Source organism: Eschrichtius robustus, chromosome 3, assembly GCF_028021215.1.
Source record: "Eschrichtius robustus isolate mEscRob2 chromosome 3, mEscRob2.pri, whole genome shotgun sequence".
In the NCBI taxonomy this organism is placed as follows: Eukaryota; Metazoa; Chordata; class Mammalia; order Artiodactyla; family Eschrichtiidae; genus Eschrichtius; species Eschrichtius robustus.
In genome coordinates this window covers 22,091,035-22,111,232 of record NC_090826.1, presented here as the reverse complement: position 1 = coordinate 22,111,232, position 20,198 = coordinate 22,091,035, and the positions used below count along the sequence as shown (strand labels likewise).

Genomic DNA, 20,198 nt, shown 5'->3' with positions numbered 1-20,198 from the left:
GATCCCACATGTCGTGGAGCTACTGCGCCCGCGCACCTAGAGCCCGTGCTCCGCAGCAAGAGAATCCACCGCAACGAGAAGCCCGAGCAACACAACGAAGAGTAGCCCCCGCTCGCCGCAACTAGAGAAAGCCCGCGCAGCAGCAACAAAGACCCAACGCAGCCAAAACAAAAAACAGTGCTTGCAGTTTTAGCAAAAGGCAATACAATGGCCCCAAAGCCCGGGACCATGTCTATCTTATTTACCATTGAATCCTAGTGGCCAGCACTGAGCTGGGAACAAAAGAGACATCAATAAATATTTTTTAAGGAACAAAAGAGACATCAATAAATATTTTTTTAATAAATTAATTGGGGGAGGGAGGAGGAGTCCTAACAATATAATAGTATTTAGAGCAAAGAACTGACAGTCGTGTTCCACTCTCTATAGTAGGGACACAACTGTGTTATATGAAGAATACTTGAAGCAACCGAGGATGCGAAACTGGATTAGAGCGGGGTGAGGAACAGGTTGGGTGGATGTCATTCTCAGATCTTCTGCCATCCTGGAAAAGGCGGTGTAGGTTTCTCATAGCCTCACTGGGGAAAATCAGGACGAGGAGGTGGCAATAAAAGAACTGAACTTGGCTTTTTAAGGAAAAGAACATGCAACTCCACGAGGTGCCGTGAAGCCACTACTGTGACTTCCCCGGGTGCGCAAATGCTGCGTGATAGCCAGGCCCAGATGCGGAAGCAGGAATTCTACTACAACCCTTTAGATTAACGCGTCGCTTGGTAAGAGTTTGGCGGCAACAGGAGGAGGCCGTACAAAGGAAGTGATGTAAGGTGTCACGGGGGTGGGATTACACGGCCTGAGATGCGTTAGTTATTTTTTTGAGACACCGTCCTATCACAGCGTCCCTCAGCCTTACTTCCGCTTGCGCAGTCTATTTTGCCCTTAGTAACGATGGCCGCAGAGGCTTCCGACCCTCCTGGGAGCAGAGTGCGCATTTTCAGGAGCGCGGCTGGAGAAGACGGGAAAAGGCGTAAGATTCGTGAGCACTGATTGGCTGAAGCGAGAAGAGTTCTGGCTGCTGACTGGCTCCGTCTTTCGCGGGAAGGAGTTTGTGGCTCCTGCGAAAAGTAGATATAGCGGAGCGGCCGCCGCAGCGTCCGGAGGCGGTTAGGGGAAGTCACCAGGCCGGAACCTTCTGGAACTCTTTCCTGAGGGAATCGTGACGAAGATGTGGACCAGTAATGATGAGTGGGGCGGATTATGAGACTCGCAAGAAGGATTTAGCAAGGGGCTGGGTGGGAGAGGCCTGTGGCGGCGGGGGTGGGGGAGGGGCGGGGGCCGGCCGCGGGGGCGTGCGGGGTCGGGGGAAGGTTAGGGAGACGCTGGAAGTGGCTAGGGTGAAGTCTGGGGGGTCCTGTGGATTTTTCAGAGGCTTGGAGGGCGGAACAGGTATTAATACCGCTGTTGTTTAAAACCAGGTGGATTTGAAAGCTATAGCAGTTCCTCTTTTGGGGGAGCCGGAGGCTACACACAGTCCCCTGGGGGCTTTGGATCACCGACACCTTCCCAGGCCGAAAAGAAATCTGTAGGTTGAAAGCGTACTTCGTTTTCTCTTATACTGTCCGGAAGCTACTGACTCATCTGTGAGAGAAAATTTATGCGATGAAGGAAGGGTGTTAAACTTGAGCTGATACGATAATTGTCAATTATTATCTTACCGAATCTTATAATTGAGTGCTGTAATTTTGAAAAATGAAATTCCCCTAATTTTGCATCCATTGTTTCCTTGGCTTTATTTTGAAATTTACCAATAGAACTAATGAATCAACCTTGTGGGAAAAGTGAACTTGTTTGTAGAGCCTAGTTTACATTCTTCATGTATTGGAAGTCGTTTTTAAATGAAATGTAATGAGGTGCTCTAATGCGGTGGAAAGAACATGGTCTTTGAAGTCTAGTGGATCTATGATCCACCATTGCTCTGACACTCCTTGCAGGGTATCATTGGACAAATGATACTTTCTTGGAAATCTGTTTGGCACCTACTAAATGGGATTAATAACAGATACCTTACAAGGTTGTTGTGAGACTTAATATTATGATATATATAATTACACCTGCCCCAGAGTTGCTTTCAGTAAATGGTCGCAGAGGGTATTATTAAAAAGAACCTGAGCATTGGAGCCAGAATACATGGTGTCCAGAATCAACTTTGCCTTTTAACTGGTGGTGTGAGTTTAGCGAAGCAGCTTGCACCGTTGGTTTTGGTGGCCCTTGATTTTTCTCATCTGATAATAGTACTAGTACTACTCATGTCCCAGGGTGGTTCTGAGAATTGATAAATGAGGTAATGTATAGGAAAGTGATCTGTAAAAAGCTGTCCAAATGCTTGTTATTCACTCTTTCAGAAATGAGTTTCAATTTAATAGCTGCTGTTGATTTCATCCTTTAAAAAATACAGGATTTGGTGTTAAGACTCAGTATTAGTAGGTTCTGTGTTTTATGTCCAGGTTGATAAGCTTTTACCTAAACTGTTAATCCACAAGGATGTGTCAGTGGGAAAAAATCCATTGATAATTCCCATACATTTGGGCATTGCTTTATATTTTCCATATGATTATTTTATATAATCCTGTGAGTTATTTATTATTTACTGCATTGCACAACAGAGACTCAGGGAGATTAAGGGACACCTGAGCTTGCATAGCTAGTTAGACAGTCCACACATGATGCTGCACAAATCCAAAATCTGATGAGCAACTTCTGTCTATTGTAATTTTCTTTTTCCCAGGAAGACCAGAGGGGACTCCAAGTCCTCTAACTTTGTCTTCCTTGAGGCTGTAAAGGAAAAAACAAAAGATAGATCATTGGTTCTCATCTTTTCTCCTTTATCTTAACTATTTTTCTTCATTCTGGTTGTTAGAATTCTTAATCGCAGTATCCCTACCTGGGGCTGTGTTTTAAGATTGCTTTTCGGAGAACAATGATGGTTATAAACTGGAGTTTCAAACCTAGGTCTTTTTATGTTTAAATCTAGTGCCTTTTCCACAGTAAATTAGATAAACACTCTATCTAAAATGTTTCCTGTTGACTATAAACCTGTTATATTTGATTGAATCATGTGAAATTTCTAATACTGACCGTATTTTGCCTTTAAAAATGGTGGTTTTTTTATAGTACTGTCAGAGTAGCCAGTGGTTCATAGTCAGCTAGAAAAGAATTTTTTCGAAATTAAACATATCAGTACTTGTGCTGACACCCTCTCTGTGAATCTGTTTGGAACAAACTGGAAACTCTTTGTGATCAGTTCCTGGCACATAATAGGTGCTCATTAAAAAACAAGAACTCGCTGTGATTTGAGATGAATTTGAAGGTATTTACTAACACCTCAATAATTACCCATCTGTAACTTTTTTCCCTGAGGAGTAATAATATTTATTGAATACCTACTACATGTGGAGCTTGGGATTAGCATTTTCATATACATTATATATTTCATTTACAACTCAAAAGGTAGATATCCTTATTTTATAGAATAGGTGGTGGTGTGTCCAGGGCTGTGGAGCTGGGATTTGAACACAGGTCTATAGGACTTTCTGGCTCCAAAGCCAGTATTCTTGCTGCTGTTACCACAGTAGCTCTTAGTTTTCTTATGCTGAAGATACAGCGAAAATCTCAGGTGTGATAGGTGAAAACGATGTAGTAGATTATGAGAGCTAAATCCTGGGACCTCAGCAAACTTTAAATATATAAATACTAATATAGCATATAACTTCACTTATAAAATACTATGAAGTAAAATTGAAAAACACAGTTGATTCCTTTACATCCTTGTTAAAAGCTATTGCAGATATAAAGAGTGAGGAACAATAGCTGACCCAATAATTCCTAATGTTTATTGAGTGCTTACAGTGTGCCAGTTATTCTAGGTACTTCACCATATATTTAATTTTCATAATGATTTTTAATGATTTTATTATTCCTAGTTTTATAGATGAGGAAACTGAGGTACAGATGAATAGAGAAATGTGACCAAGAGCACACTGCTCCTGAGTGGTAGAGCCATCATCTTTACCCTCAAGCTTGGCTGCTGCCTGTTGTGACATGTGTGCTGGTAGTTGGCTGGGCTTACTTTCTACCATCCTGGCAATACTCACCATTCAAAATTATGCTTCAGCAAAGTGAAATGTTGCTAGTATCATGGACCTTCAGGGATAAGCTTCAACTGCTAAATCCATGAAGACCAAGAGTCTACTGTGTTCAGTCTTACATGTGGAACAGTTACTGGGTTACATCCTGTTGATCTCCAACAGGAAGAACCGTAATCTTTAATCCACCATGCTTTTTCCATCTTGTACATGGTCCCTCTAAGAGTCTATGAGAGTGCATGTTTGCCCTCAGCCTATAATGCATATTCCTTACCCACTATTTTTTCACTGTCAAAATTCTTGTGCTTCAGGGTCCAGCCTAAATACTCCCTCTTCTTGAAAGTGCCAAAAATATTTCCGAGATCCTGCATAGAGCATCTCATTCTATAGTGTATCAAGATCAGGCTCGTTATTTACATTTTTACCTCCCCTAAGTTAGGAGTATGTTGAAGGCAAATCCTATTCCATTTTACTCATCTTTATGTCCCCCAAACAACCTCTGCCCAGTGGTAGGCAAAAATAAGAATTTATGCTGGTGTTAGGCTGCTTCTGGATGTGATTTGGGTGTCCTCTTCTGCCCATCACCTCCTGTCCCTTTCCTTTAAGATGTCCAGTGTGGCCAAGCCCTTATCCCGTTTTCCCCATACTCACATTTGATTGTCAGAACATCTATCCTAAAGGTATACCTCTAACTTTCTGTTATATTTTATCATGAGAGTTAGAACAACTCCAATGTTCTGTCTCTGCTGGCCATCTCTCAAACCCCTTCTGAGTACCATCTCATCTGTGATAAAAAACCAGCTCCTAAAGGTGGGGTTTCCTTTTAAAAGTCTGTTCCAGAAGCAGGTCATCTTCCTTATGCTGTTTGCACTCTGGCCTACTCATTTTGGTGATCCCTAGTACCGCACAAACTTATCCATTCATCAGGAGCTTTGGAGTCAGACAAGCCTGGGTTTGAAATCTAAAGTGTGGCATTTGTTAGCTATATAACCTCAGTGTTCATCTCTGTGAAGTAGGGATAATGAGGTGCATTTTGAAGATTCAATGTTATAATATATGTAAAGTGCTTGGCACATAGCAGGTGCTAAATGAACAGTAGTTATTATTTTCTTAATTGAATGTATGCATACTTTTTTTTCAGAGGGCCCGAGCTCAGCATATTGTACCCTGTACCATATCTCAGCTGCTTTCTGCTACTCTGGTTGATGAAGTGTTCAAAATTGGAAATGTTGAGATTTCACAGGTAAGTAAAAATAATTTGTGGAAGAGTCACTTAATCATAGGAATGAAGAATGAGATAAAACTAACATCATTTAAAAATACATAGGGGACTTCCCTGGTGGTGCAGTGGTTAAGAATCCGCCTCAATGCAGGGGACACGGGTTCGAGCCCTGGTCTGAGAAGATCCCACATGCTGTGGAGCAGCTAAGCCTGTGCGCCACAACTACTGAGCCTGCGCACTAGAGCCCGTGAGCCACAACTACTGAAGCCCGTGCGCCTAGAGCCCATGCTCCGCAACGAGAGAAGCCACTGCAATGAGAAGCCCGCGCACTGCAACAAAGAGTAGCCCCCGCTCACTGCAACTAGAGAGAGCCTGCGCACAGCAACGAAGACCCGATGCAGCCTAAAATAAATAAATAAATAAATTTATGAAAAAAAATACATAGGGACTTCCCTGGTGGTCCAGTGGTTAAGATTCCACGCTCCCAATGCAGGGGGCCCAGGTTCAATCCCTGGTCAGGGAACTAGATCCTGCATGCCGCAACTAAGAACATACATGCCACAACTAAAGATCCTGCATGCTGCAACAAAGATCCCACGTGCCACAACTAAGACCCAGTGCAGCCAAATAAATAAATAAATAAATATTTTTAAAAAAATACATAAGTGTTGCTTTGGTTTCCAAGAAAACCAAATTTTTTTTTCTTCTGGTCTAGGTCACTATTGTGGGGATAATCAGAAATGCAGAGAAGGCTGCAACCAACATTGTTTACAAAATAGATGACATGACGGCTGCACCCATGGATGTTCGCCAGTGGGTTGACACAGATGTAAGTAGTTGTTTTTGAATCAGGGTGGGGTTACTTCGGGACTTTGGAGATGTTGAACTTTTTTAGTCTTACTTTTTAAAGGCGGATCTTATTATAAAAATAAAACATAAGCAAGACATCGAAGGCAGAAACCCTAACATGAAAGGCCAATACATTTGATGTCATAAAAAATTTAAAATCTTTTAAACTTCCCAAAATACTATAAACAAAGGGCAGGTGACAGGACACACTAGAACGTAAACTCTGTGAGAACAAGGATTTTTATGTTGGCACTGTATCCCTAGCACCTAGAACAGTGCCAGTTACATAGTGGGCCCTGAGTAAATATTTAAATTAGTGGGAAAATTTTTTGCAAAATATTACAAACATTTTAAATTTTCGATTATTGAAAGTTCTTACAAAGCAAAGAGGAAAAAGCAACCACACCTTAGGAAAATGGGCAAAGAAATGCACAAGTAATTCATAATAGATGAAATACAAATTGCAACACCAATAAGAAAAGCAAGTTTACTAAACATTAAGATACCATTTTAACTTATTAAATTGGCAGAGGAGAAAAGAGAATGGCAATGTCCACTTCTATTGAGAGCAGTAGGCGCTTAATTTATGGAGTGATTTGTCACTGTTTGGGGAAGTGGATACCATCCTACCTTGATGTTATGAGTATCACCTTTCTCAAAAATCTGCCAATGATCAGAATCATCACAGAAATGTTGACCTAGCACTCCACTGCCAGAAATTTACATTAAGGAATAATTAAAGATACACGCAAAGATTCAGTTGTAAGATTGTTGAGCATCACATTATTTATAATAATGGAAAACTAAAAGGAATCTCAATGTTAGCAATAGGATATTATTAATTAAATCATGGTATATTTTTTTAAATACTGCAAATGATGTAGAAATGTATGTATTGTCACAAAGGAGTGTTTACCATAAATTGTTGAGAGGAAAAGAGCATGTTAAAGGTAGTATGCATGGTGTGGCCCCATTTTTGCAGAGCAACATGTATATGAGTGTGTGTATAAACATGGAGAAAATAGACTTAAAGAAAATATATTCTTTTTACCCTTTTTATTTTTTTAAATTATTTTATTTATTTTTTAAGATTTATTTATTTATTTATTTATTTGGCTGTGTTGGGTCTTTGTTGCTGTGCGCGGGCTTTATCTAGTTGCGGCGAGCGGGGGCTACTCTTTGTTGTGATGCGCAGGTTTCTCATGTCGTGGCTTCTCTTGTTGCAGAGCACGGGCTCTAGGCACGCGGGATTCAGTAGCTGTGGCATGTGGGCTCAGTAGTTGTGGCTCATGGGCTCTAGAGCACAGGCTCAGTAGTTGTGGTGCACGGGCTTAGTTGCTCCGCAGCATGTGGGATCTTCCTGGGCCAGGGATCGAACCTGTGTCACCTGCATTGGCAGGCAGATTCTTAACCACTATGCCACCAGGGAAGCCCCCTTTTTATTTTTTAATTGGGCAGAAGGCCTCTTGGTTTTTTATGTTGTTTTTAAAATACATTCCTTATAGAACATTTGGATAATGCATACTTTGTATGCTATTTTCACTTCAAAAACCACAAGTCGTTTGTGAAGAATTAACTTGATAGTTATGCATTCTTTATTTTTTGCACCTCAGAAAAATACAGGAGAATTCATTCAACAGTTATTATTGGAGTACTGATTCTGAACCAGACTGCTTGGTTCCAGGTAGACAAAGAATGCAAAAGACACAGTCCCTGCCATCGAGGGGGAAGGTAGTTACTAGAGATGCCTAATACTGCATGCTCATGCAAAATGTATGGTGCTCACTTATAAACATTTAAAGATCCCCTGAAACCCCACATCCCAAAGATGACTACTGTTACAACACATTTTGGGAAATACCCTTTCAGACGTTTCTCTCTGCATATCTGTACATTTATGAGATGTATGCTTACAGTTTTACCTAAAGGATAATATGATATGCAACTGCTCTGTAATCTGCTCTTTTCGCTCAAAACTACGTAGTGGAACTGATTTCTTAATGTCAGTAAATACAGATTTACATCATCAATTTTGGTGACTGCCTATTCCATCATAAGGATATATCACCCCTTACTTATAGACCCAGTCAGGAAACATTTAGCTTATTTCCATCGTTTGTTATTATAGACAATGCAGCGGTGAGTATCTTTGTGTACATCTCTGCATGATTGAGATAATCTCCTTAAGATTAATTTAAACTAGGTTTTCTAGAGGAAATACACATATTACACGTTCCTACTTTCTTTTTTGGTTAATCTTACATTTACGTTTTTACATTTTTTATTCCCTTCCATAAAGGTACCAATTTACTTAGTGCATGAGAGTTCTCCGTTAGTTCTCCACACCCTAACAGTAGATTTTATGAGTCTTAAATTTTTGTATCATAGTTTAAAAATAGTCTTGTCATTGAGAATTTTCTCACTTTTTATGTGTAATTCTTTGGTTTTAGTGAGATTGGATTTTTTTTTTTAACTTTATTCAATATTAATTTGTGGGGGGATTTATAGTTGTCTAAGTCCTTTGATTCCCCTGGAGTGTTTGGTTATTTATTTTTGTTTGCAAGAGCCTGAAAAATAGTAACCTCTTATCATAATTATATGATTTCTCTAGTTTGTCTTTTGACTTTGAAAAGCTTTTCCTCGTTTCAGATTATTTTTCAATTCATGTTTCCTTCTATAATTTCTGTGGTTTCTTTTTATATCTCTATATATGATTAAGTCTTTTTATAATTAAATGATGTATTTTGGTAAAAGGAGAGAAGTATAGATCCAGCTTTACTTTTTGCAAGTGTTTGTTTGTTTTTAATTTTTATTGCAGTATAGTTGATTTACAATGTTGTGTTAGTTCCAAGATGTTTTAAAATGTTCTTTGAGAGAATACAAAGTTTTATCTGTGGTATAGATACAGCTATGTAAAATAATAGGTAGAGTGAAATGCAAATAGTTGATAATCTCCAGATAATGGGAATTGGGGTGTTTTTTATTTTTAAACACATAGATTCTATATTCTAGTTTTTTTATAGTCATGTATTTTATAATCAAAAAGAACTTTGAGTCAGCTTATGTATTTTTCTTATAAATAATAGGTACATAGTCTAGAAAACCCAAAAAGAAATATTAAAATCATTTATAATTATCCAAGTTAACTTTTGTTAACGTTTTGATGTATATGTTTCCCCATGTGGGAAATAAGCTTTTTTCCATGAGTCACAGCAGGTCTTTCCAGACAATGAATAGTATTCTGCATTATCATTTGCAACAGTATAAACTAACCCATTATATGAATGTGCACCTTTTGTTGGATATGTAGGTTGTTTAAAATGTTTTAGTATTCAAAACTATGCTGTGATGAATACTCTTAAAGCGAAATCTTTTTTTTTTTGAATTTTTGAATTTTATTTTTTTATACAGCAGGTTCTTATTAGTTATCCATTTTATACACATCAGTGTATACATGTCAATCCCAATCGCCCAATTCATCACACCACCACCCCCACCCCCCCGCCACTTTCCCCCCTTGGTGTCCATATGTTTGTTGTCTATATCTGTGTCTCAATTTCTGCCCTGCAAACCGGTTCATCTGTACCATTTTTCTAGGTTCCACATATACGCGTTAATATCTACATCTCTACACATGACCCAATTTCGTTCCTTTTTATGGCTGAGTAATATTCCATTGTATATATGTACCACATCTTCTTTATCCATTCGTCTGTCTGTGGGCATTTAGGTTGCTTGCATGACCTGGCTATTGTAAATAGTGCTGCAGTGAACATTGGGGTGCATGTGTCTTTGAATTATGGTCTTCTCAGGGTATATGCCCAGTAGTGGGATTGCTGGGTCATATGGTAATTCTATTTTTAGTTTTTTAAGGAACTTCCATACTGTTCTCCATAGTGGCTGTATCACTTTACATTCCAACCAATAGTGCAAGAGGGTTCCCTTTTCTGCACACCCTCTCCAGCATTTGTTGTTTGTAGATTTTCTTATGATGCCCATTCTAACTGGTGTGAAGTGATGCCTCATTGTAGTTTTGATTTGCTGTTCTCTAATAATTAGTGATGTTGAGCAGCTTTTCATGTGCTTCTTGGCCATCTGTATGTCATCTTTGGAGAAATGTCTATTTAGGTCTTCTGCCCATTTTTTGATTGGGTTGTTTGTTCTTTTAATATCAAGCTGCATGAGCTGTTTATATATTTTGGAGATTAATCCTTTGTCCGTTGATTCATTTGCAAATATTTTCTCCCATTCTGAGGGTTGTCTTTTCGTCTTGTTTGTAGTTTCCTTTGCTTTGCAAAAGCTTTTAAGTTTCATTAGGTCCCATTTGTTTATTTTTGTTTTTATTTCCATTACTCTAGGAGGTGGATCAAAAAAGATCTTGCTGTGATTTATGTCAAAGAGAGTTCTTGCTATGTTTTCCTCTAAGAGTTTTATAGTGTCTGGCTTTACATTTAGGTCTGTAATCCATTTTGAGTTTATTTTTGTGTATGGTGTTAGGGAGTGTTCTAATTTCATTCTTTTACATGAAGCTGTGCAGTTTTCCCAGCACCACTTATTGAAGTGACTGTCTTTCCTCCACTGTATATCCTTGTCTCCTTTGTCATAGATTAGTTGACCATATTAAAGCTAAATCTTAATACATGTTCTTTATTTTCTTAAATTTCTAAAAGTAAAGTTGCTATGCCAATAAGTATGTCCACCAGAAAGTTGTGTGCCTAAGAGCACTGAATGAGAGTGCCATAATTGTTTGCTTGTTGTTTGATGTGCATAACATAGAACTTGGATATTTTTATTCTAATTCCTGGTTTTATTTTTAAAAAATTAAATTCTAAAAGGCAGGGCAAACTAGGTAGTGCTACATTAGGATCCTTTAGCTCTTACTTTGTAACTTTCTCTTTCTGTACATAATTTAGAAATTTTGAAGAGGCTTTCACCAGCATCACTAAAACCTAAGTGGTGTGTTTGTATTTTTTCTTTTTAGGATGCCAGCAGTGAAAACACTGTGGTTCCTCCAGAAACATATGTGAAAGTGGCTGGTCATCTGAGATCTTTTCAGGTAAAGTCAGGAAAAAAACAACAGTTAAAATGTATCTGCATGAAGCAGTTTCTGGGGTCATGCCTAAGTTTAGGATACTTAAGACTTAGTAAGTCTATATTTAATGGGAGTTATATTGAAGTTATTTCATTATTTTCTTCTTCAAAAGGAATAATGGGTTTCCTCAATATAAAACAAACAGAAAGGTAGAGAAAGAACAAGATCTCAGCCTACAGTTGCCATCTGTGCCATTCATTAGGTGTAGAAGGCAGACACTGGATTTGGAGACTAGACTCTGGTTGTATAACCTTGGGAAAGTCATTGAACATCTCTGTGCTAGTTTTGTTCTTTTGACTATATTTCATTGACTGTATTTGGATTAACTCTGAGTTAAAAATTTTCAGTATATAACACATTTTCCTCATTTAGTAAAATACTGTAACCAAGAAAAGAACCACAATGTTTTGACCTGAAATTGACTTGAATGTGCTCATTCTTTGTTCACATTTCTCTCTTTATTTTAATAGAACAAGAAAAGTCTGGTAGCCTTTAAGATCATGCCCCTGGAGGATATGAATGAGTTCACCACACATATTCTGGAAGTAGTCAATGCACACATGATGCTGAGCAAGTCCAACAGCCAGGTGAGCAGCTTCATTCTCGTCGTTTTTTCTCTTCCCTGAAAAAACATAAACCGCTTCTGTGCTCTGGCTTTGATTTCCTTGACATTTTGAAGATTGAGCCACAAGAAAGGCATCATTCAGTCCTCAAAAAAAATTTTCTCCATGAGCTTTGCTGTGTTACTTTATTCCTGATGAAACACTTTCCTCTCAAAATTACAAGTTCCTCTAACCCCAGTGGCTTGGATGGCTGAAGCCAAGACAAGCTTCAAGTGTAGACACATAATTATCGGCCTAGCTCTTAGCTTCAGGATTTTCAGTCCATATTCAGAGAAAAACCCCAACTAAGATAGCATTTTGCTGCTTTCCTTCCAACCTATTGGCTAAACAGGATAATTTATGCACCATTATTTTGTCCCTGCAATTATATTTCTTGCTTCATATCGAAATTTCTCAACATTTTCTGTGGTACAAATTCAATTTGGCGAGTCTATCTAGGACCACATAATGGGTTTGCTGATCTGAGTATTAGAGTGCCCTTAGATGATTCCAGTGGCAAGGTGGAGGACTGGTTACAGTAGGAGGGACTGGAGCTGTTGCATCTTGTTCTGTGCCAAGCACTTTGCTAAGCACTGGGGATACAAAGATAAATTCATTCAATTTATTGAGCCTAGTATATGCCAGTCATTATTCTAGGCCCTGGGAATATAGCAGTGAACAAGATGGGTAAAGTGTCTGCCCTCAAATTTATATTCTTGAGAGAAATGGACCATCAACAAGAAAACAAATATAATTTTAGGTAGTTATAGGTACTCTGAAATTAAGCAGAGTAGGAGAAGACAGTGATGGAGGAAATAAGAATGGTATAATTTTAAATGAGAGAAGAACATTCCAAGCAGCGGTAATAAAAAGTCAGAAGCCATGAGACTGGAACAAGCTTGGCATACTTGAGACCAACAAGAAGGCCAGACTGTCTGGAGTGAAGCAAATGACAGGGGAGGTGGTGCAGGGATGTAGGCAAGGGAGCGAGACCCCGATCGTGTAGGGCTTTGTAGGCCATAGTATGGATTACTTTTTTCTAATTGACACTAAACCTTTAGAAGGTTTTGACTAGGGAAGTGATGTGGTCTGATTTACCTTTTCAAAAACTCACTTCAGCTGCTGTGTGGAGAGTAGACTATGAGGCACCAGCAATAGCAACAGAAGTAATTCTGGGGAATGGTAGCAGCAGCTGGGTAAGAAGTGGTTGGATTCTAATACATTTCGAAGGTAGAGCTGACAGGACTTTTTGGTTTAGATACAGGATATAAAGAAAAGAGAGGGTTCAAAAATAACTCCAAGGTTTGGGGCTTGAGTAACTAGATGAAGCTAGCAGGTTTGAAGGGTAAAATCCAGAGTTCTGTTCTGGACTTAGCAAATGCGACGTGTCGGACACCCAAATGGAGACCAGAATGGATGGTTGACTGTACAAGGCTGGGACTCAAAGGAGAGGTCAGGGGTAGAGAGAGAGCGTTGGGAGTCATTGTGTGGATGGTAGGTATTTAAAGCCTCGGATGAGACGAGATATCTGGTGAGTTAAGAGGTAAGAGACCTAAGCTCTGAGACACTAACCTTTAGGAGTCTGGAGGCACAGCAGGAGCCAGAGAAAGTCAAAGAAGTTGCCAGTTGGGCAGGAGGAAAATCAGGAAATGTGATTCTGTAGAATATTCTGAAAAGAGTACTTTAAGGAGGGAGTGGAGTTCAACTGTAGAATGCTGCCTAGAAGTCAAGTAAGGTGATGAGAGAGGTCTGTCGGATTTGGAAACGTGGATCTTCAGAAGAGAGGCTTCAGCAGCGGATAGGGGAAGTGTGGGTTAAAAAGAATGGGACTGGGTAGAAAGTTTAGGGTGTTTATTTTATGACTATACTTCATAACCTATACATATGTATCAAATGTTCTATGATAAAAATGGTTTTAAAGTGAGGATGAGTGGAAGCTGTGAGTATAGACAGTTATGTTGAGGAGTAAATAAAATAATCCTTTCCCTCAAAGAGTTTGCCTTAAGCGTTGAGGGTTCAGATCACTTAAGCAGTGAAAGCAGTGAGGAGTGGCAACTGCAGGGTGCTGTGGAACCACAGAGAACAGTTTCCTGTCCTGACCTGGACATCAAGAAGGGCCTCCTGGAGGAGGTGATGCCTAAACCAAGTCTTAAAATACACATACGGGAGCAGGGGCGCACCTGAAGCAGAACATGAGGTCATTTCAGCAGAGGTATCCAGGGAAGAAATAGCGTTCAGTTCAGTATTACTGGATCATAAAATAGGACTTCTGTTTCACCAGCAAGCAATGTGAAGGCATCTAGCTTGAAAACAAGAGACCATGAGTGAATTTTGGTGTTTTTTTTTTAATGACCTCGAAGCATTGGCATTTAATGAACTTTTTTTTTTTTTTTTTTTTTTTTTTGTCTGCGTTGGGTCTTCCTTGCTGTGCGCGGGCTTTCTCTAGTTGCGGCGAGCGGGGGCTACTCTTCGTTGCGGTGCGTGGGCTTCTCACTGTGGTGGCTTCTCTTGTTGCGGAGCACAGGCTCTAGGCGCGCGGGCTTCAGTAGTTGTGGCACAGGTGCACTAGAGCGCAGGCTCAGTAGCTGTGGCCCGCGGGCTTAGTTGCTCCACGGCATGTGGGATCGTCCTGGACCAGGGCTCAAACCCGTGTCCCCTGCACTGGCAGGTGGATTCTTAACCACTGCGCCACCAGGGAAGTCCTAATGAACGTTTGTTGAATGAATGAGTCTCTTGACTGCATGGGATTTCACTGATGAGCTTCCACAATGCTCTTTTACCTGTAATGAGTACTTAACATATTTAATCTTTTGTCATCTTTATTCAGTTCAATAAATTAAACATTGACTGAGCACCTGCTGCCCCCCAGGCACTGTGCAAAGCTGAAGGGGCTTATGGGGGAAAGTGACAGGCAAACAGTGTGATGGCTACTATGAGAGGGAATGGGCCAAATGCTGTGAGAGCCAAGAAGGAAGAACACAACTAACTTTGGCCTGGGGGATGTCAGGGAAGTCTTCACAAAGGCAGTGACAACTAAGTTGGGCTTTGAAGCATGAGAAGTGTTTCCCAGGCAGCTGAGGGGAGGGGCATTCCAGACACGGAATAACGTGTCAGAGGCATGTGTGTGACTAGCAAGAATTCCCTGTGTTGAAAGGGGGTGGTCAAGAATAAAATACAGACTTTGATGTCTAGTTGTGGTAGGTCTTGAATGTCCAGGAGTTTTATATTATTTTCACAAGCAGGGGGAGCCAGCTGAAAGCTTTTAGGTGGAGGAGAGACATGATCAGAAGTTATTACTTGGAGCAGTGAGGAGGGTTGGTTGGAGTAGGAGAGACTTGCAGCTGAGACACCAGTCAGGAGACCAGGGGTGATGAGGACCAATTCGAACCGCTGAACGTTGTATTAATGGGCTGTGGTGACAGACTGGGGGAGGTGAGCGAGTGGAGACTCAAAGATGGCCGAGGTCTACAGCACTGGGCTTGGACTTACTAATAGAAATGGAATATACCAGGGCAAGCAGGTTTGGGGAGGAAAGTAGTGAACTTTATTTTGAAGTGCGTGAGATAGCTAAGTGGAGGTCTTCAGTAGATGGTTGGGAACAAGGATTTGTGGCCTTGGAGGAGGTCTGGGATGAAATCCTGGGGGAACTATCAGCTTTTTGGAAGACAGGTAGACAAAGAGGCTGAGAAGGGATACTGAGAAGGTATAGTTTGAAACTTAATTGGAGAACCAGAAGAGTATGGTGTCAGGAAGCCTAGGGAGGGGTACATTTCAAGAAGGGTGTGGTCAGCAGTGTCTGCTTCTGAGAGGTCAAGTGTTATGAGGACTGAAAGGGATTACTGGCTGTGTTGGTTGATAAGCATTGGTAAGTTTGGTGAGAACAGTTTCAGAGGTATATTTGGAGAGAATCCAAATAGTGCTGGGAAATGTAAACAGTGACTATAATCTATTATTTTTTAAAAGTTTGGTGGTAAAAAAGAAGAAAAGAGAGGGTGATGAGAACTATGTCTCCTTTTCTCTCCTTGTAATGCTTCATGCCTAGTTGACACTCAGTAAATGCTTGCATGATTGAAGCACCAGAGAGAGATACCACTATAGCAGATCTCAGTAATTTTCTTCTCAGTGCTATTTTTCCTCTGGTTCCTGTCACATCACAAAAGAAAAGGAGGATCCAGGAAGTACCTTTCTCTCTGTTTGATATGATACGCTTCAGAGAATGACTTTATCTTCCGATGAAATACTCATTAGATAATAGCTGTCCTTTCCAAGGGAAGCAATTGTTATTGGGAAAACTCTGCTTAGGGAATTCCCTGGCAGTCCAGTGGTTAGGACTCTAACCACGCTTTCACATGGCCTGGGTTCAATCCCTGGTCAGGGAACTAAGATCCCACAAGCCGTGTGGCGCAGCCAAAAAAAAAAAAAAACTCTGCTTAAATTGTTTTTTGTAAACTACTTATTAAGCTATTTAAAAGAGCAAGGACTGTGTTTAAATTGGTGAATTTACTAATGTTGTCAACTTATTTCTTAATTCAGCCCTCAGCAGGGAGAGCACCTATCAGCAATCCAGGAATGGGTGAAGCTGGGAACTTTGGTGGGAATAGCTTCATGCCAACAAATGGCCTCACTGTGGCCCAGAACCAGGTAAACAGCTGAGTGGCTCCAGACATGCAAGACACAGACAGTTGTAAATTATGTTACTTCCTTAATGGTGCTAAGTACCCGACTCATTTCTTTCCTATAAAGGGATTCTGGCTTACACAGGGGAGCTGATTCAAAGTAGTTGCTAAAATCTTTCTGATTTGAATCTTCAGGTACTGAATTTGATTAAGGCTTGCCCAAGGCCTGAAGGATTGAACTTTCAGGATCTCAAGAATCAGCTCCAACACATGACCGTAGCCTCAATCAAGTGAGTATTTGGTTTCTGTGAACTAGGGCTCCAGAATTGTACCCATTTCCCCTCACCAGGATTTCCCGGTAATGAGAAGTAAGTTTAAAAAATTAAAAAAAAAAAAACTGTTGACTAACAAAAGGGAAGTTGTTCAGTTATGGAAGAATAGAAAAAGGACTCACAAAGATGGTGCTGCCTGTCACTTCACTCATTCATTTTTCATTCAGCAAATACTAAGTCCCATTATGTGGAAGGGATGTAATTTTGAGCAAAAATTGACCAGATACCTCTTGGGGAATTTAGTCTGGAGGAATGAGATCCTGAGCTCCTGGTCCTCAGGTGTGCATTTGCACTGGCGTTACTGTCCCCACTGTGGAGAGTGTTCCTCAGGCTATCTGGACCTGAAGCCATTAGACAGTCCTTCCAACATCCTTGTCCTGATAACCTGTTAGAGAAGCAGCTTCCTGATTCCAATGAACTAATCAAACAAACTGAGTATTATGGTGTTTGTGATAGTTGTTACTATCAATCAGTTGATATTCTAGGTCTCGATAGAAAAGAATACTCAGGTCTGATTCCATTTCCTGTCCTATAAGATGAGGATAATAATTCCTATCTTAGAGTTTCTGTGATGGTGAGGTGCAGAATGTCTGTCACGATAGTAGGTGCTCTATAAATTGTTACTCTTATTAAATATGTTACTGACACTGACCCTGAGGGCCTTTAAGGATCTGAAGGTGTCATACCATTTCTAGAAAGACCTTTCCTTTCCTTCTTGCAACTTGATTTCCCGGAGGGGAATGAGAGGGTCAGTGGATGAGTGAGGAGCTATTTTTTTTTATATAGCTGTTTATACTAGGAGACATTATATGCAACTGGAACTATAGCTTTAGATCCTGGTTTCAGTTTGCTTAGACTGGTATTTAAGTGAGGTCCTATTTTCTTTGCTTTACACAGCTTGGGAGAGGCATCCAAGGCAGCCCTAAAGCCTTTGTCTCCATGGATTACCTCAGTTTTGTAATTCTACTGGTGTTTCTCCCTGCAAGAGCCTTCCGTGAGCAAAATGGCCATGAATTCTTCTCAGCTAAGATAGAAAGTAGGGAAATGAGTGAAGTTTACATATTCGGCCATATCCAAAAGGCAGTTTCCTTTCTTCTGCATTTGGTTTTTTCTTTCTTTCTAGGCAAGCTGTGGATTTTCTAAGCAACGAGGGACACATCTATTCCACTGTGGATGATGATCATTTTAAATCCACAGACGCAGAATAACTGGATCTAATTGGGTACCCGAGATATTTTCCAGCTGGACTTTTTATGCAATCTCTTGTCTCCAGCTGTGCATATATTTGGCAGGTTGACTTCTAGGAAGCAGGTTTCATCTATAAAAGGTTTCAATTGACTCCTTTTGAAACTTACTACTGTTCTGTGTTTTTGAAGCTCAGAGGGATATGGGCAACTGACAGGGATGTAAACCAGGGCGGAATTTCTTAAAGAAGTTACAAATTAGTTAGTTACAATATCAGGATAAATGGAATTGGAAGAGGGATGCTACCAAGAGGGTTGGGCGGTATTACTGAAATAATACGCAGGAGTTTTTATTCCTAAATTGTTTCCTGTTAAGAGTAGGACGAGGGCCTGTCAGCAGAGAGCTAGCCACGAAACCCACTAACCTCTGCCTGTTTTTGTTCCCCACTTTGGTTATGTGTTGTTACTTTCAGAATTGCACTTTCTTTCACCTTGTCATAATTGCTGCCCAAAGTGTGTTTTTATAAGCATGGGGTTCTAGAATGGTGGTTTCATGGGGCAGAGAGTAAGATATGTATTTTGTACAAAATAAGTACATTCATATGTTTAATAAAATAGTTCTATTGCAGTAGCTTGTAAAAATGTTCTTATTTTTTTACACTGTAATAATTAATACTTTATCATCTCAGCTAATTCTGAGATAAGTTAATGAGGTGTAACATGCAAATAAAAGTTCTATAACTGCTTTAACTGTGTTTCTAAATGAGATCTACCAGCAGCTGTGTGGAGAAGGCTCCACCCCCTTGGTTTCTGACAGTGAACAACAATGTGGTTGTTATTTTCTGTACATGCAGGATAGTTCCCATCTGGGGAGCTGTGCAGATGCTTAAAAGTCAGTCAACCAGTATGTTCATTTGCAAGTATGTCCATTCTTGATTGTTTCCTAAAAGAAAGAACGATGGCTAAAAACAGGTTTAAAAAAGCATATACATTTGAATATGGAATGCATGATAGGATACTTTTATGGGTGGTGGACTTCTCTTTCTAGTTACCATGCTAATGCCCTCAAATGGGCAAGGGGGCAATAGCAGTGGTTCTGGGTAGAAGTCACTTTTTCTTTTGATTTTGAATTCGATGATTTAGCAATCAAAAACTACTTACTCATTAATTCAGCGAGTGTTTATTGAATACCTACTGTGTCAACCCATTGGTCAGCTACTAGGAATATAAAGCAAAATAAGAGATTGGTGTCCCAGCACTTGCTGATTCAGCATTCCCAATAACAGAGTAGCTACTCAGGGATACTGAATTCCCTGCCACCTTGGCAGTGACACGGTCTCACAGGAGCTCTGTGGATTCTGAGCACTACGGAGGCCCGTGGGGCTGCGCAGAGGTAGGCCACTGCTCAGCAGAGTGAAACGCCAGCCTCTGTAGAGCTTCTACCTGCTCAAGCCAGGGGAACTTGCATTTTGGATATTTGTGGTCACCTGGGATGTCAGGTATACAGTGTTCTCTTGGTACATTGTTGAGACAGCAGGAACAGCACTGTGACCCAAGTTCTCAGAAATCCCCAGTGTCACAGCCAAGCCATGAGTCCAGCCTAGTCTCAGGAAGATCTCTTTAGGTGTACAGGTGGGAGATGAGGCTCCTTGGGAAATAGTGATACTTTATTGGATTTAACTAGAGAAAAGCCAGTAAGAATTAGTGTCCGATGTGAATTAATAGATTTGTTTGTTTTTTTTTTTAATTTGTTTTTTAAAATGCTGTTGAGGGAAATTCAAAACTCTTGATAAATTTTTGAGCATGCATCCCCAGGTTATATTCATTTATTTAGCAGTTATTTACTTCTGTTACTATATTAGTTTGTTATATATATTACAAAACACTCAAAATTAGAAATGAAAAAGGATATTAAAAATAAATATGAAAGGATGTACCAATACAGTTGACCCTTGAACATCACGGTTTGAGCTGTGCCGGTCCACTTATACACGGATTTTTTCCAATAAACACATACTACACGGTCTGCAGTTGGTTGAATCTGCAGGTGCGGAGGGCCAACTGTAAAGTTGTATGTGGATTTTTTGACCGTGTTGGGGGTCAACTGTAATTCTTCTCTGTTTCCCAGTCAGTCATCTTGTGTGCTCACTTTGGAGACCACT

General features: G+C 40.1%; 1 protein-coding gene across 2 annotated transcripts; it reads left to right on the top strand.

Moving 5' to 3' along the window:
- The first annotated feature begins 973 nt into the window (after nucleotides 1-973).
- RPA2 (replication protein A2) lies at nucleotides 974-18,667 on the top strand. Of its 2 annotated transcripts, none has more exons than XM_068539267.1 (9): nucleotides 974-1,232; nucleotides 1,473-1,579; nucleotides 5,281-5,382; nucleotides 6,077-6,190; nucleotides 11,192-11,266; nucleotides 11,773-11,889; nucleotides 16,438-16,545; nucleotides 16,716-16,810; nucleotides 17,750-17,963. In XM_068539267.1, the coding sequence occupies exons 1-9, from the start codon at nucleotides 1,223-1,225 to the stop codon at nucleotides 17,811-17,813; spliced, it is 792 nt and encodes a 263-aa protein (XP_068395368.1). In that variant the 5' UTR covers nucleotides 974-1,222; the 3' UTR covers nucleotides 17,814-17,963. The 2 variants fall into 2 exon arrangements, with proteins under 2 accessions (XP_068395368.1, XP_068395367.1); XM_068539266.1 differs by lacking the exon at nucleotides 17,750-17,963 and adding an exon at nucleotides 17,976-18,667 and having other exon boundaries at nucleotides 980-1,232.
- The last annotated feature ends 1,531 nt before the right edge of the window (nucleotides 18,668-20,198 follow it).

Coding starts and splice junctions, on each gene's coding strand:
- RPA2 (XM_068539266.1), top strand. Junction 11,267..11,772: donor GTCATCTGAGATCTTTTCAG/GTAAAGTCAGGA, acceptor TTATTTTAATAG/AACAAGAAAAGTCTGGTAGC. Junction 16,811..17,975: donor ATGACCGTAGCCTCAATCAA/GTGAGTATTTGG, acceptor CTTTCTTTCTAG/GCAAGCTGTGGATTTTCTAA.